This window comes from Prionailurus viverrinus, chromosome A1 (genome assembly GCF_022837055.1).
Source record: "Prionailurus viverrinus isolate Anna chromosome A1, UM_Priviv_1.0, whole genome shotgun sequence".
Taxonomy (NCBI): Eukaryota; Metazoa; Chordata; class Mammalia; order Carnivora; family Felidae; genus Prionailurus; species Prionailurus viverrinus.
In genome coordinates, this window is record NC_062561.1 from 126,028,937 (window position 1) to 126,041,386 (window position 12,450).

The 12,450-nt window shown below is 38.9% G+C and overlaps 1 protein-coding gene across 3 annotated transcripts in view; it reads left to right on the forward strand.

Annotated features, from left to right (window-relative positions):
* The window catches only part of GPBP1 (GC-rich promoter binding protein 1), a 76,182-nt gene that overhangs the window by 24,767 nt on the left and 38,965 nt on the right, over nt 1–12,450 (forward strand). For all 3 annotated transcript variants that reach the window (XM_047853212.1, XM_047853205.1, XM_047853219.1), the window contains exon 3: nt 6,766–6,885. In XM_047853212.1, the coding sequence (XP_047709168.1) occupies nt 6,823–6,885 (63 nt within the window). In that variant the 5' untranslated portion in view covers nt 6,766–6,822. The remainder of the gene's footprint in view (nt 1–6,765; nt 6,886–12,450) is intronic.

Below are 12,450 nucleotides of genomic sequence, written 5' to 3' on the forward strand. Positions count from 1 at the left end.
CTGTTTTTAAGTTTGTGTTTTCTGGATTCATTGTTTGCTTGATTGCTGTAAGCCTTTTGATTGTTTCAGAGTACTGACAAAGCTGATTTTGACAGATTTTGCTTGACTTTTTGGTGTTTCTGTGAAGGGGTAGGCTCTTGGAGTTCCTTTTTTGGTCATTTTTGTGTTGATGTCCTTCACATGTGTTTTCTTATTTTAATGTCCGTCTTGTCCCTGATTTGGCCACTGGGAACCCATTCATGCTGGTTTCTATGTCCTTTTGATATTTTGTAATCATTATTTAGACATTTCTTTGCTTTTTGCTAAAATAAAATATTCTGGGCTTATTTTGTCATCTTCTTTCCCCAGCCCTGGAATCAGCTATTTTTCAAAGCCCTGGTTTTGTTTAGTGGAAAACCATTTTTAGAAGCCGAGGCCCAGTGTTAAGTATGCTCATTGCTTTTGGAGTCACTATGCTCAGGCTCTCTCATTGCAGAGTTGGGGGAGGTATATATACATAAACAGGAATATTTACCTTTATGGTTATATGTGAACATTAGTATCTTAATATTATTTTTTAGTATCTTAATATTGTTAATATGACTGAATTAATTGTTCATGATAGTGATACATTACATTACAACACCACAGCATTCTCTTTAGTTTTCACCCTTTCTGTTACTAGTTGCTGTGTTCTTTGGATAGTATGAAACTTACCTTTCATTATTCTGAATACTTACTTGATTATTTCCCCTGTATATAATAAGTTTTCTGTTGTAGCCATTGTCACCTGCCCCATGTGGATACCCACCTCTCCCAGCTTAGCCTCTTGACTGTGATCACTCCTTTCTTCCCCCGCACATGGATGCCTTCCTTACTACTCTTTTGGGCTCAGTGTCCCATCCCTGACTGTCCCTCTCCGTGGATACCCTTCCTCACTTTGTTTTGATATCGACATCCTGTGCTGGGCCACTCCCAGGTGTTGATACCCTCTTACTGACTCTGCCTGTTAAGGTCTGGATCCCCTGGCTCCTCTGCTTTTCTCCCATATAATAACTGGGATAGTAAGTGGGAAGAGGAAGACCCACTTTTTAAATAAAATCTAATATATTAAACTGAGCTTATACTAAAAAAGTATTTCACAGGTGAATTTGAATAGTTGTTTTCTGGTTCTTACCTTATTAATGAAGGATTGTGAACAGTTTGGCTAAATGAAAAAGTTAACCTTGTTAAAGGGTTCTATGTAGATAGTCTGATAATAAAGGGTAGTTGTGTTTTTAGAACTTTAATAGTTATCAAGTTGAATCTTGAAAGGTAATTGGTAGTTGTCTTAAATTTTGATAAAGAGAAGAAACATTTTGGTGTTAACTTACCAAAGTCAACCAACCTAGTAACTGAGTTGATTTGAATCTAGGACAGAGTCTGAAGCCTGTGTTCTTTCTTAAAAATCTTTCTTAGTTAAAAAGTTAAAATGCCTTAGCTGTTAGTTGGTTTTGCATGTTTTTGACGTGCTTTGTGACTTAAAGTTTATTTATGGTGTCTGAAATGTAAACCATTATAAAGATAGTAAGTTCACTGTTCATCTAAATTTGAGGTTTTCATTGAAAATATTTGGCACAAACTTTTGGTGGGTTCAGAAGTAAAAGCATTATAGGAATTAGGAAAAATCATATTACTTGTGTACTTTTTGCCACAGTGCATTTTTCAATCTGAAGAACTCCATTTTGGATATTTAAGTCTGGTGCGTACACTTATAAATATACAGTATTTCAATTAGGGTTTTTTCAGAACCAGTTTTCCCCTGGAGAATTTTTTTAATAGTTGATGTTTTAGACTGAAGGCATTTATTCATGAACAGGTTGTAAGTTGGTTGAGATTAGAAATTAGTATTTTCATACCATCAGCTTTTTTTGTAATTTTATTAAAAAAATTTTTTTTAATGTTTATTTATTTTTGAGAGAGACAGAGTGTGAGTGGGGGCGGGGGTGCAGAGAGAGACTGAGACACAGAATCTGAAGCAGGCTCCAGCCTCTGAGCTGTCAGCACAGAGCCAGATGCGGGGATCGAACCCACAAGCTGTGAGATTATGACCCGAAGTCGGACGCTCAACTGACTGAACTACCGAAGCACCCCCATACCATCAGCTTTTAAAACTCTTAATTATTTATGTCTACATGGGCCCATCAGACCTAATGGATCTGGTGGAAGTTTCCTAATAACATGGAATTACTGGTTATTTACATCCTCCCACCCCAGCAGTTTCCTGTAAGTACTAGTTTTTATATACAAACATTTTTGATGAGCGTATTTCTGATACTGTTTGTATTCATTTGTGTTAAGAAACAATTCATCATAGTAAATTTAAAGATCAAATTGGTTTTATTCAGTTTCATGAATGGGGTAGCATCCTATCTATCAAATAGATAAGAGCTCCTAGGAGCTGTACAAAATGGCAGGCTTTTATAGGCAGAAGAGGCTAGGGACAGGGAAAAAGTGGACTACTATATCTTCCATTAGGCAATGGAAGGGGTCTATCAGGTGATTACCTCACTAGTGCTGACCAAGAAATTCCAGACTGACCAGCTAAGATTTGATTTTTGGGAAGGTCTGAAAGCACAGTCAGGTTACATAGTAATAAGTCTTGGTTTGTTGATGTGGGGCTTAGAATAAGTGGCTCAGTTTGGGTCTTTTTGTTTCTTTTTAACGTTTACTAGGGAAGCCATAACAAAAACAAACTGAGTGTCTTAAATAAATTTATTTTCTCACAGTTTTGGAAATTTAAAGTCCAAGATCAAGATGCCAACAGAGTTGGTTTCCTCTGAGACTTCTCTCCTTGGTTTGCAGATGACCACCCTCTTGTTGCCTCTTCACATGGTCTCTTTTCTGCGCAACCCTGGTGTCTTTCATTGTGTCCAAATTTTCTCCTCTTATTAGGGCACAGAGAATTGGAATGGGACCCACCCTAACACCCTCGCTTAAGTTAATCATCTGATTAAAGCCTTTATCTCCAAATATGGTTACATTCTGAGGTTGGGCAGTTAAAACTTGGATATGGGAGTTTGTGGGGGCCAAGGGGCACAATTTGTCTCCTAATATTATGCAGGGAAAGTAAGAATGAATTCTGATGGCACTAAGTGTGGCTAAAAAGAAAATGATAGGGTGGCACTTTTGAAAATTTAATTTGCCTTTATACAGGTAAGGGGGTAAAATTTCTTGTAGCCTCCTAAGTTCCCTGGTTGGGGGCACTGTAAATTAGACTGACAAAAGACAGATTAACAAGAGAAAACAAATAAAAGTTTATTAGAATATTCTCTCATAGGGGAGTAATTTAGGGATGGTTAGAATTTGCTAAATAACTCTTTACCTAATTCCATTGGGGAGAGAGAGGGAGGGGAGAAAGGGCAGTAATGGAAAAACAAGATGGCTTGGGAAAGATAGGTAAATGGACCCTTAGGAAAATTGATGGGAGAAATGATAGTTTGTGGCAATATCTCCGTTTGGGACTGAATTTTTTTTTTTTTTCCCCCCTTTGTAGAGAAGAGTTGCTCCAGGGGAGCGGAATCATAAATCCTTTGGGAGGCTCTGCTTTTAGATAGATAAGGGATTTCAGGAACTAAAATGCCTTTAGCTCAAAACTGTTAGGTTAAAATGGCATATTTTGGGGTGGCATATCATAATTCCTTCACACACTGTGTAAATGTCTTAATAATTAAGCGTTTTTTACCTTTTTTTTCAGAACGTGAAAATTTCTACCATTAGCTATTCATACTTTGTTCTTTAAAAACTAGGTTCAAATCACATTTAAAGATACTGCAGAAATGAATATGTAATAACAGTGATTTGCCACCTATGGATTGTTTTTAGCATATAAGTTAGTGAAGATTGTTTAAAATAAGCTTTAAATTATTGGTTATTTTAGGTTATCTGCATTTCCCTGTGAATTTTTGATATAAAGTATAAAAACTTTTTATTCCCATTCACTTACTGAAACTGTAATTTTAAAGAGTTTCCAACAAAAAGTTGTTGGAAAAGTAACATCTTGTCACAAACATCACAGAGCAGCTTAGTTTGTAGCTTCATTTCAGAATAGATAATGAAAATCCTTTATATATCCAAAGACACTTAAGTTTTACTTTTAATTTCAGAAAACTTGAAAATGTAGTGTAAGATGACAGAATTAGAGTTTACTGGATTGTTTGAATTTTTATGTAGTTAAGTATACTCTTCCATTTGTTTCATAAACGTATTACTGGAATTCGTCTCGTATTTTTCAGATTTTATCAAGGTTTTTCCACGTTGGGCTCATGGCTCATACGAGCATTTAGTATTTGAACATTTTCATTACCATAGTGAGTTAACCATTTGTATCTATTTCTGTATCTGGCCACTCTTAACCTTAACCTTTAAATTTTTTTTTTTTGATTTTTTTTTTTTCCAACGTTTATTTATTTTTGGGACAGAGAGAGACAGAGCATGAACGGGGGAGGGGCAGAGAGAGAGGGAGACACAGAATCGGAAACAGGCTCCAGGCTCTGAGCCATCAGCCCAGAGCCCGACGCGGGGCTTCAACTCACGGACCTCGAGATCGTGACCTGGCTGAAGTCGGACGCTTAGGACGCTTAACCGACTGTGCCACCCAGGCGCCCCAACCTTTGTATTTTTAAATAGGTCCCTACTGTTTGGAATAGTAAAAAAAAGACTACTTCTGTAATATTTGAGAATGTTTTTTAAAAAGTATTTTAGCAAGTTGGTGTGACTGAAGGATTCTGCCATAGAAATTATATTTGAAAGAATTTGGAAAAAGGAAGATTAACAATGGTATCGATTATTTTTTTTTTTTAATTTCACTGTTGAGATTATGCAATTGTAAATACATTAGTCATTAGTAAACTCAGACCTTGGTAATGCATAGAAAATTTGATTCCTTCATCAACTGGTAGTCTAAGCTTTATAATGAAAGGAGTACAGTTGTCCAGTTGGCTTCTGCATTATTTAAAACAAACAGAAGTGCCTGGGTGGCTTGGTCGGTTAAGCATCTGACTTCGGCTCAGGTCATGATCTCGTAGTCCGTGAGTTCGAGCTCTGCGTCGGGCTCTGTGCTGACAGCTCAGAGCCTGGAGCCTGTTTCAGATTCTGTGTCTCCCTCTTTCTCTGCCCCTCCCCTGTTCATGCTCTGTCTCTGTCTCAAAAATAAAAATAAACGTTAAAAAAAAAATAAACAAAAACTATGAATTTCCTGTTTAAATTGGGCTGGCAACTTGAAACTTTGATGGAGTTGATAGAGGCACCCAAAGTTAAATTTAGAGTGCAGAAAAGCTGTAGCTCCTGAAATATTTAAGATGACTGTTGTGATGATTATAATTTTAAACAGCCATTTTAATTATGGGCATTTTCAAATACACATGTGACTAGGGAAGAAGTATTTATACACCTCCTTGTACTACCATTTCTAAACATGTGCAGCCTTTTTTTAGGAAAAAAAAATTTTTTTTAACATTTACTCATTTTTGAGGGACAGAGAGACAACAGGAGTGGGGGAGGGGCAGAGAGCGTGAGCGAGACAGAATCCGAAGCAGGCTCCAGGCTCTGAGCTGATAGCACAGAGACTGACGCGGGGCTCAAACTCATGAACTGTGAGATCATGACCTGAGCTAAAGCCCAGACGCTCAACCGACTGAGCCACCCAGGTGTCCCAGCCTGTACCCCTGTTGAACATTATATGATTTTTAAAGCAAATTAAAAAAAAATGTTTATTTATTTAGAGAGGGAGACCGTACTCCTGTCTGAGCAGGGGAGGGGCAGAGAGAGAATCCCAAGCAGGCTCTTCTTTGTCCACTTAGAGCCCCACTGGGGCTCAATCTGAGAAACTGAAATCATGACCTGAGTCTATATCAAGAATCGGGACTCTTAACTGACTGAGCCACCCCAGGTACCCCTAAAGCTAATTTTAAAGCAGATCCCAGGTGGATCAGTTTAATAGACGTCAGTATTTCTTTTAAATACCACCATCACACCATTATTATATCCAAATTGACTAATAACTTCTTAATGTCATTTAATGTTCATGTTTAAATTTTTGATTCATAATATTCATTCTTTAAAGGTTGGTTGGTTTGAGTAAGGATCTGTATAAGGCCCACCTGTTGTGTTTGATTATTTGCATATTGACAGCCATTTATTTGTTGGGGGAAAAAAAAAACGCAGATCATTTGACCTGTCCAGTATCCTGTGATCTGGATTTGCTGGGTTATTTCCCTCAGATGTCCTTAATTTGTTCCTCTTTGTTGAGCTTCCTGAAAGTTGGTAGTTAGATCAGATTTCAGGTTACATCTGGGGTGGGAGCAAAAATGTATTATAGGTAACATTGTTGTGCATCTTCATGTGTCACATCTAGAGACAGTTGATGTCTAGTCTATTTGTGATTAGACCATTGTAATTTTAAAAAATAAGGTTTACTGAGATGTAGTTTACTTACACTGAAGTTGGCCAGTATTAAGTGTACAATTTGATTTTTGACAGATGGGTACATTTGTATAACTACAATCAAGATAAAAACCCTGTTAGCTCAAAAACTTCCTCCTTCCCTTTGCAGTCATACCCGTACGCCTCAGGCCCTCACCCCCACTCTTCTGATCTAGTTTTTGTTACTGTATTTTTGCCTATTTCAGAATTTCATTATAATTGGAATCTTACAGTAGTAAGATCATTGTCACTCAGAAGAGAGCATAAGAAGATAAATTGGGCAAGGAGCTCCAGGTCTAATTTCCTTCCATTTTTATATGACAGGGACTTGCCATGAGGTGTTGAAGCCTTGTTTCACTGAGTTGGAGAGACTGGACCTAAATGGCGCAGCATGACTTTGCTCCAGCCTGGCTTAATTTTCCTACTCCACCATCATCAACAAAGGTACTCTTTCGTGCATTTCTCTTTGTCTTTTTGTGTGCCTCTCAGTTCATGTTCTACACAAAGGTAGCTTAAATGTGAAGCCTTAGTATTTTTGAGGAGAAAATTTGTGTTACCATCTAAATTCTTTCTTTTTTTTTTTTAATGTTTATTTTTGAGAGAGACAGAATGCAAGTGGGGGAGGATCAGAGAGAGGCAGGGGGCACAGAATGTGAAGCAGGCTCCAGCCTCCGAGCTGTCAGCACAGAGACCGACGCGGGGCTTGAACTCACGAACCATGAGATCACGACCTGAGCCCAAGTCGGACGCTCAACCGACTGAGCCACCCAGGCGCCCCAAAATTATTTCATGTTGAATTTGTCAGTTTTAGTATACCATCACCATACTTGTTTCATTTACTTTGGTTGTCTTTTGTGCTAATCAAATTTGTACACATTTTGTTTTTTCTTTTAAAGTTTATTTATTTATTTGAGCCCGTGCATGTGCAAGGGAGTGAGAGAGAGAATCCCAAGCAGACTGCATGCTGTCAGCACAGAGCCCCCTCAGGGCTCTGTCCCATAAACCCTGTTATCAAGATGATTGTAAATTGAAATCAGGAGACAGAAGCTTAACTGACTGAGCCCCCCAGGCATCCCCCCCACATTTTTATTCAGACGTGTTGGATACATTGAACTTTACTTGTGCATCTTACCTTTGCCTATACTATTTTTCAAAGAAAAAATTTTTTAATATTTATTTTGAGAGAGAGAGAGACAGCACGTGAGCAGGGAAGGGGCAGAGAGAAAGGGAGAGGCTCCAGGTTCTGAGTTGTCAGCACAGGGCCCAACTCCGGGCTCAAATTCCCCAGCTGTGAGATTATGACCTGAGGCAAAGTTGAACGCAAAACCTGCTAAGCCACCCAGGGCCCCCTATCTGTACTATTCTTAAGAAAAATTTGAGGACTTTGAAGTCTTTCCATGCAACCAGAAGACTTTTTCGGATACATAAGACTTTGGCACAGCTCTAAAATTTCAGGAGTAATGAAAACTTTGCAGTGTTATAGATGAGGCCTCAGTAATCTAAGAAATGTTCTTTTTACTTAAAAACCTAAAACATAATAGTTGCAATAAGACTTGTGAGGCACTGCAGTTGTCTTCCACTTAAAGACTTTTAGGTGTGGTGCCTGGATGGCTCAGTCCGTTTTGTCCGACATTGGCCCAGGTCATGATCTCATGGTTCCTGAGTTTGAGCCCTACATCAGGTGTCTGCTGTCAGCCCTGAACCCGCTTCTGATCCTCTGTCTCCCTCTTTCTCTGCCCTTCTCTGTCTCAAAAATAAACACTTAAAAAGCTTGCTAAGTAAGAGAGGGACCTTGGAATTTGTTAGAATCCATCTGTCTGGCTTAATAGTTGTCTTTGACTTTTTTTCCATAACGCAAAGGAATTGAGAGAGTCTTAATCATCTGTTTGCCTGTTAATCATACTCTACCATGCTAAGGTGTTCACCTAGGACCTTTTGAGGTACAGACAGTTCTTACAAAAACAGTTTGTTAAAGTAGCTCTTTTTTTCAACGTTTATTTATTTTTGGGACAGAGAGAGACAGAGCATGAACGGGGGAGGGGCAGAGAGAGAGGGAGACACAGAATCGGAAACAGGCTCCAGGCTCTGAGCCATCATCAGCCCAGAGCCCAACGTGGGGCTCGAACTCACGGACCGCGAGATCGTGACCTGGCTGAAGTCGGACGCTTAACTGACTGCGCCACCCAGGCGCCCCTAAAAGTAGCTCTTATGGGAACAATTTTTGTACTTTGGAAAGTCGTTCGTCAGTCAGGACATGTCAGATCATAATAATTGGTCCATAGTTTTGGCTCATAATTTTGTACAGATGGATTCTCTGGAAGGTTAATTGAGTTCCTTGTTGTTCATACAATTACTGTGAGCCTAGACTAGAATCCAGGGTGCATTTCCTATTCCATTTCTTGAGATAGGACTTATTTTGGAATGCTGTCAAATGATTAAACATCTCATTTCATAGCCTATAAAATGGGATTTGAGATTGGAGACTTCTGTTGATTAAGCTACTGAGATCACTTAAAAAAAAAAATTTTTTTTAACGTTTATTTATTTTTGAGAGAGCATGAGAAGAGGAGGGGAGAGAAAGGGGACACAGAATCTGAAGCAGGCTCCAGGCTCTGAGCTGTCAGCACAGAGCCTGACATGGGCTCAAACCCTCTAACAGCAAGATCATGACCTGAACCGAAGTTGGATGCTTAACCGACTCAGCTACCCAGGCACCCCTGAGATCAATTTTTAATGTTTATTTATTTTTGAGAGAGTGCGAGTGAACATGAGTGGGGGGAGGGGCAGAAAGAGGGAGACACAGAACCAGAATCAGGCTCCAGGCTCTGACCTGTCAGCACAGAGCCCTACCGGGGGCTAGAACTCACAAACCCCAAGATCATGACCTGAGCCACAGTTGGGATGCTTCACCAATTGAGCTACCAGGCGCCCCTGAGATCACTTCTTACAGATTTTCCTCCTTTCCTCTTAGGTATGGGTCTCTGCAGTTTGCTCTTCACCCTGTTAAACCCAGCTGCTCTAATCTAGCCATTTAGGGGTCATTCTTAATTTGTGCCCACTTCACAGCCTGGATACATAAGAGTTTCGTGCTCCCCACCTTCCTTTTTTCTTTTTTTGTTTCCTTTTCTGAAATAGGTATAAGACTTGTTTTCATTTGCAAGCCAATTGATAAAAATTATCAGTACCTGGAACGTTAGTTACAACATATTAAAAAGTATGGGGATACATCTTTACTTTAACGTATAAATGTTATGGTCTGCCATTTTATTTATTAAAATTTTTTAGCTTTATTTACTTTGAGAGAGACAGTGTGAGCCGGGGAAGGGACAGAAAGAGAGGGAGAGAGAATCCCAAGTAGGCATCTCACTGTCAGCACAGAGCCTGATGTGAGGCTTGAACTCATGAACTGCGAGATATGACCTGAGCCGAAGTTGGACGTTCAACTGTGCCAGCCAGGTGCCCCTAAAAAATTTTTTTAAGTATATCCATTTATTTTGAGAGAGGGAGGAAGATAGGCAGAGCAGAGACACTGGGGGAGAGAGAATCCCAAGCAGGCTCTGCACTGTCAGCGCAGAGTCCAGTGTTAGGCTCCAACTCACTGACCTGAGCTGAAGTCAAGAGTTAGATGCTTAACTGACTGAGCCACCCAGGTGCCCCTGTGGTCTGCCATTTTAATCTGTAATTCTTTTTTATGTATGTATTTATTTATTTGTTTTAAACTTTGATTTAGTTTTTATTTGAATTATAGTTATTTAAAGTACAATATTGGTTTTAGGAATAGAATTCATTGATTTATCACTTACAGTGCTCAAAAAATTGAGATTAATTTTTGTCTTTGTTCAGATGTTAATCTGAGATTTATATGTGGTGAAATCCTTACTGCTTTCCTGAACCTGACTCTTTCTGGATATAGGTCTACATGAATGATGATGATGATTTTCAAAATTGGGATTGCCTATTCTGAATCTCAATTCTAATTTGTTCTGAATTACCTACAGAAAATAGGTAGCAGTGGTTGAAATTATTTGTTTAGACCTTACCCAGACCTTTTGTGACAAACACAAAACTTTTAGTAATGACTTCTTAAACTTTCCATCTTATCTTTTCATGTCTCAAAGTCTCACTATTCATCGAGTCTCATTTATAATTAACCTCTGTTTTCTGCCAGAGCCCTTTTAATCTTCTATGAAATAAGTGTAACAGACATTAATTGACTGTGGGTTTCTCTATTTCAACATAACAGTTCTTTCATTTATTTGTTGTTTGAAGGGATGATAAGAGGACTTGAAATAAAAAGAATGTTTTTAGAAGAGCATTTCAGCAGTTTTCTGAGGTGTGGAGAGTTTTAGCCCCATCATGTGGTGAAATTATAAACTGCATGTGGTTGAGTATATATCTGGCATAACCTTCTTTACTTGAGCTGTTGATTGGGACCCAGTAAAAAGTAAATTTTACATAATGTTTTTGTATACACACAGGTGTAACTAAAACAAAAGTCAGTATACCTGTGGTGCACTAATATATTCTCTTGTGGTTTTCTGTTCTCTTTTATTCCATTAAAAAATGTAAATTGTTACTGATACTATCATCCTTTAATAGGTCCTGAGTTGCATTTTATTTCAACGTTTTTTTTTTTTTTTTTATTTATTTTTGGGACAGAGCGAGACAGAGCATGAACGGGGGAGGGGCAGAGAGAGAGGGAGACACAGAATCGGAAACAGGCTCCAGGCTCTGAGCCATCAGCCCAGAGCCTGACGCGGGGCTCGAACTCCCGGACCGCGAGATCATGACCTGGCTGAAGTCGGACACTTAACCGACTGCGCCACCCAGGCGCCCCCTGAGTTGCATTTTAAAGAACATTTAAAAAGTAACAATTTTATTATTGAAGCATTACTGAACTGAAATGGTTGTAGATACTGGAAAATTTTAAATAACTCTTTGGTTTAGAATCTTCTCCTTCTAGTTGTCTTACTCGAGGAAGGATGATAAAATGATCCCTGTAATAGGCTGCTCTGAAGTATCCTTTCATAGTATTGTTAGAAGGAGGAAGACTCCAGGGGCACCTGGCTGGCTCATTCAGAAGAGTACGTAACTCTTGATCTTGGGGTCCTCAGTTGCAGCCCCACAAATGGGTGTGAAACCTACTTAAAAAAAAAAGTAGGGGGGAAGGTGCCTGGGTGGCTCAGTCACGTAAGCTGTTAAGCGTCTGACTCTTGATTTCGGCCCAGGTCATGATCTCATTGTTCAGATGGCGCAGAACTTGCTTGGGATTCTCTCTCCCCCTGACCCTCTCTCTCTTTCTCAAAATAAATACACTTAAAAAACAAATTAAAAAAGAAGGAAGATTCCAGGGGTGTGATACTAAAAGAGCAAATGGGTGGTAGGAAATAAGAAAATATGGGAATTTTTATTCTTCTTAAATAAAAAGTGACATTAAACTTGTGACCTTCCACTGCAGTTAATACATATTCATATTCAGTATTCTGTAGTTACTTCTGTCACTAGCATTAGTGCATTATGGATTCTTTTTTGGTAGCATCTAAAAAATAGTGGTTTAATATTTACCAAAACTTTTTTATTTTCCAAGTTTATTTTTGTGAGAGAGTGAGTGAGCATGAGGGGGCGGAGGGGCAGAGAGGAGACAGAATCCCATCCAGGCTCTGTGCTGTCAGTGCAGAGCCTGACTCCGGTTCAAAGCCAGGAACCGTGAGATCATGACCTGAGCTGAAATCAAGAATTTAAAGTTCAGGCTACAGAGAGGATCAGAAAGTTCAGTCAGACTGGTAGTGGAGTTCATTGAAACTTCTTGTTACTTTGTAAAGTTTTTATTAACTAGGGACTCATATTGTGAGCATCTGAGAAAACATTGCTAAATTAATTTTTTAAAAGGAATCCAGGATAATATTTAAAGTATGTAAAAGGTAAAGAGGGTGATAGAGATGGTTTCTTCCTTATTACAGATGTTGTAATAGCTTTTTTTTTGAGTCCTCATTATATGCCAGTGATTGT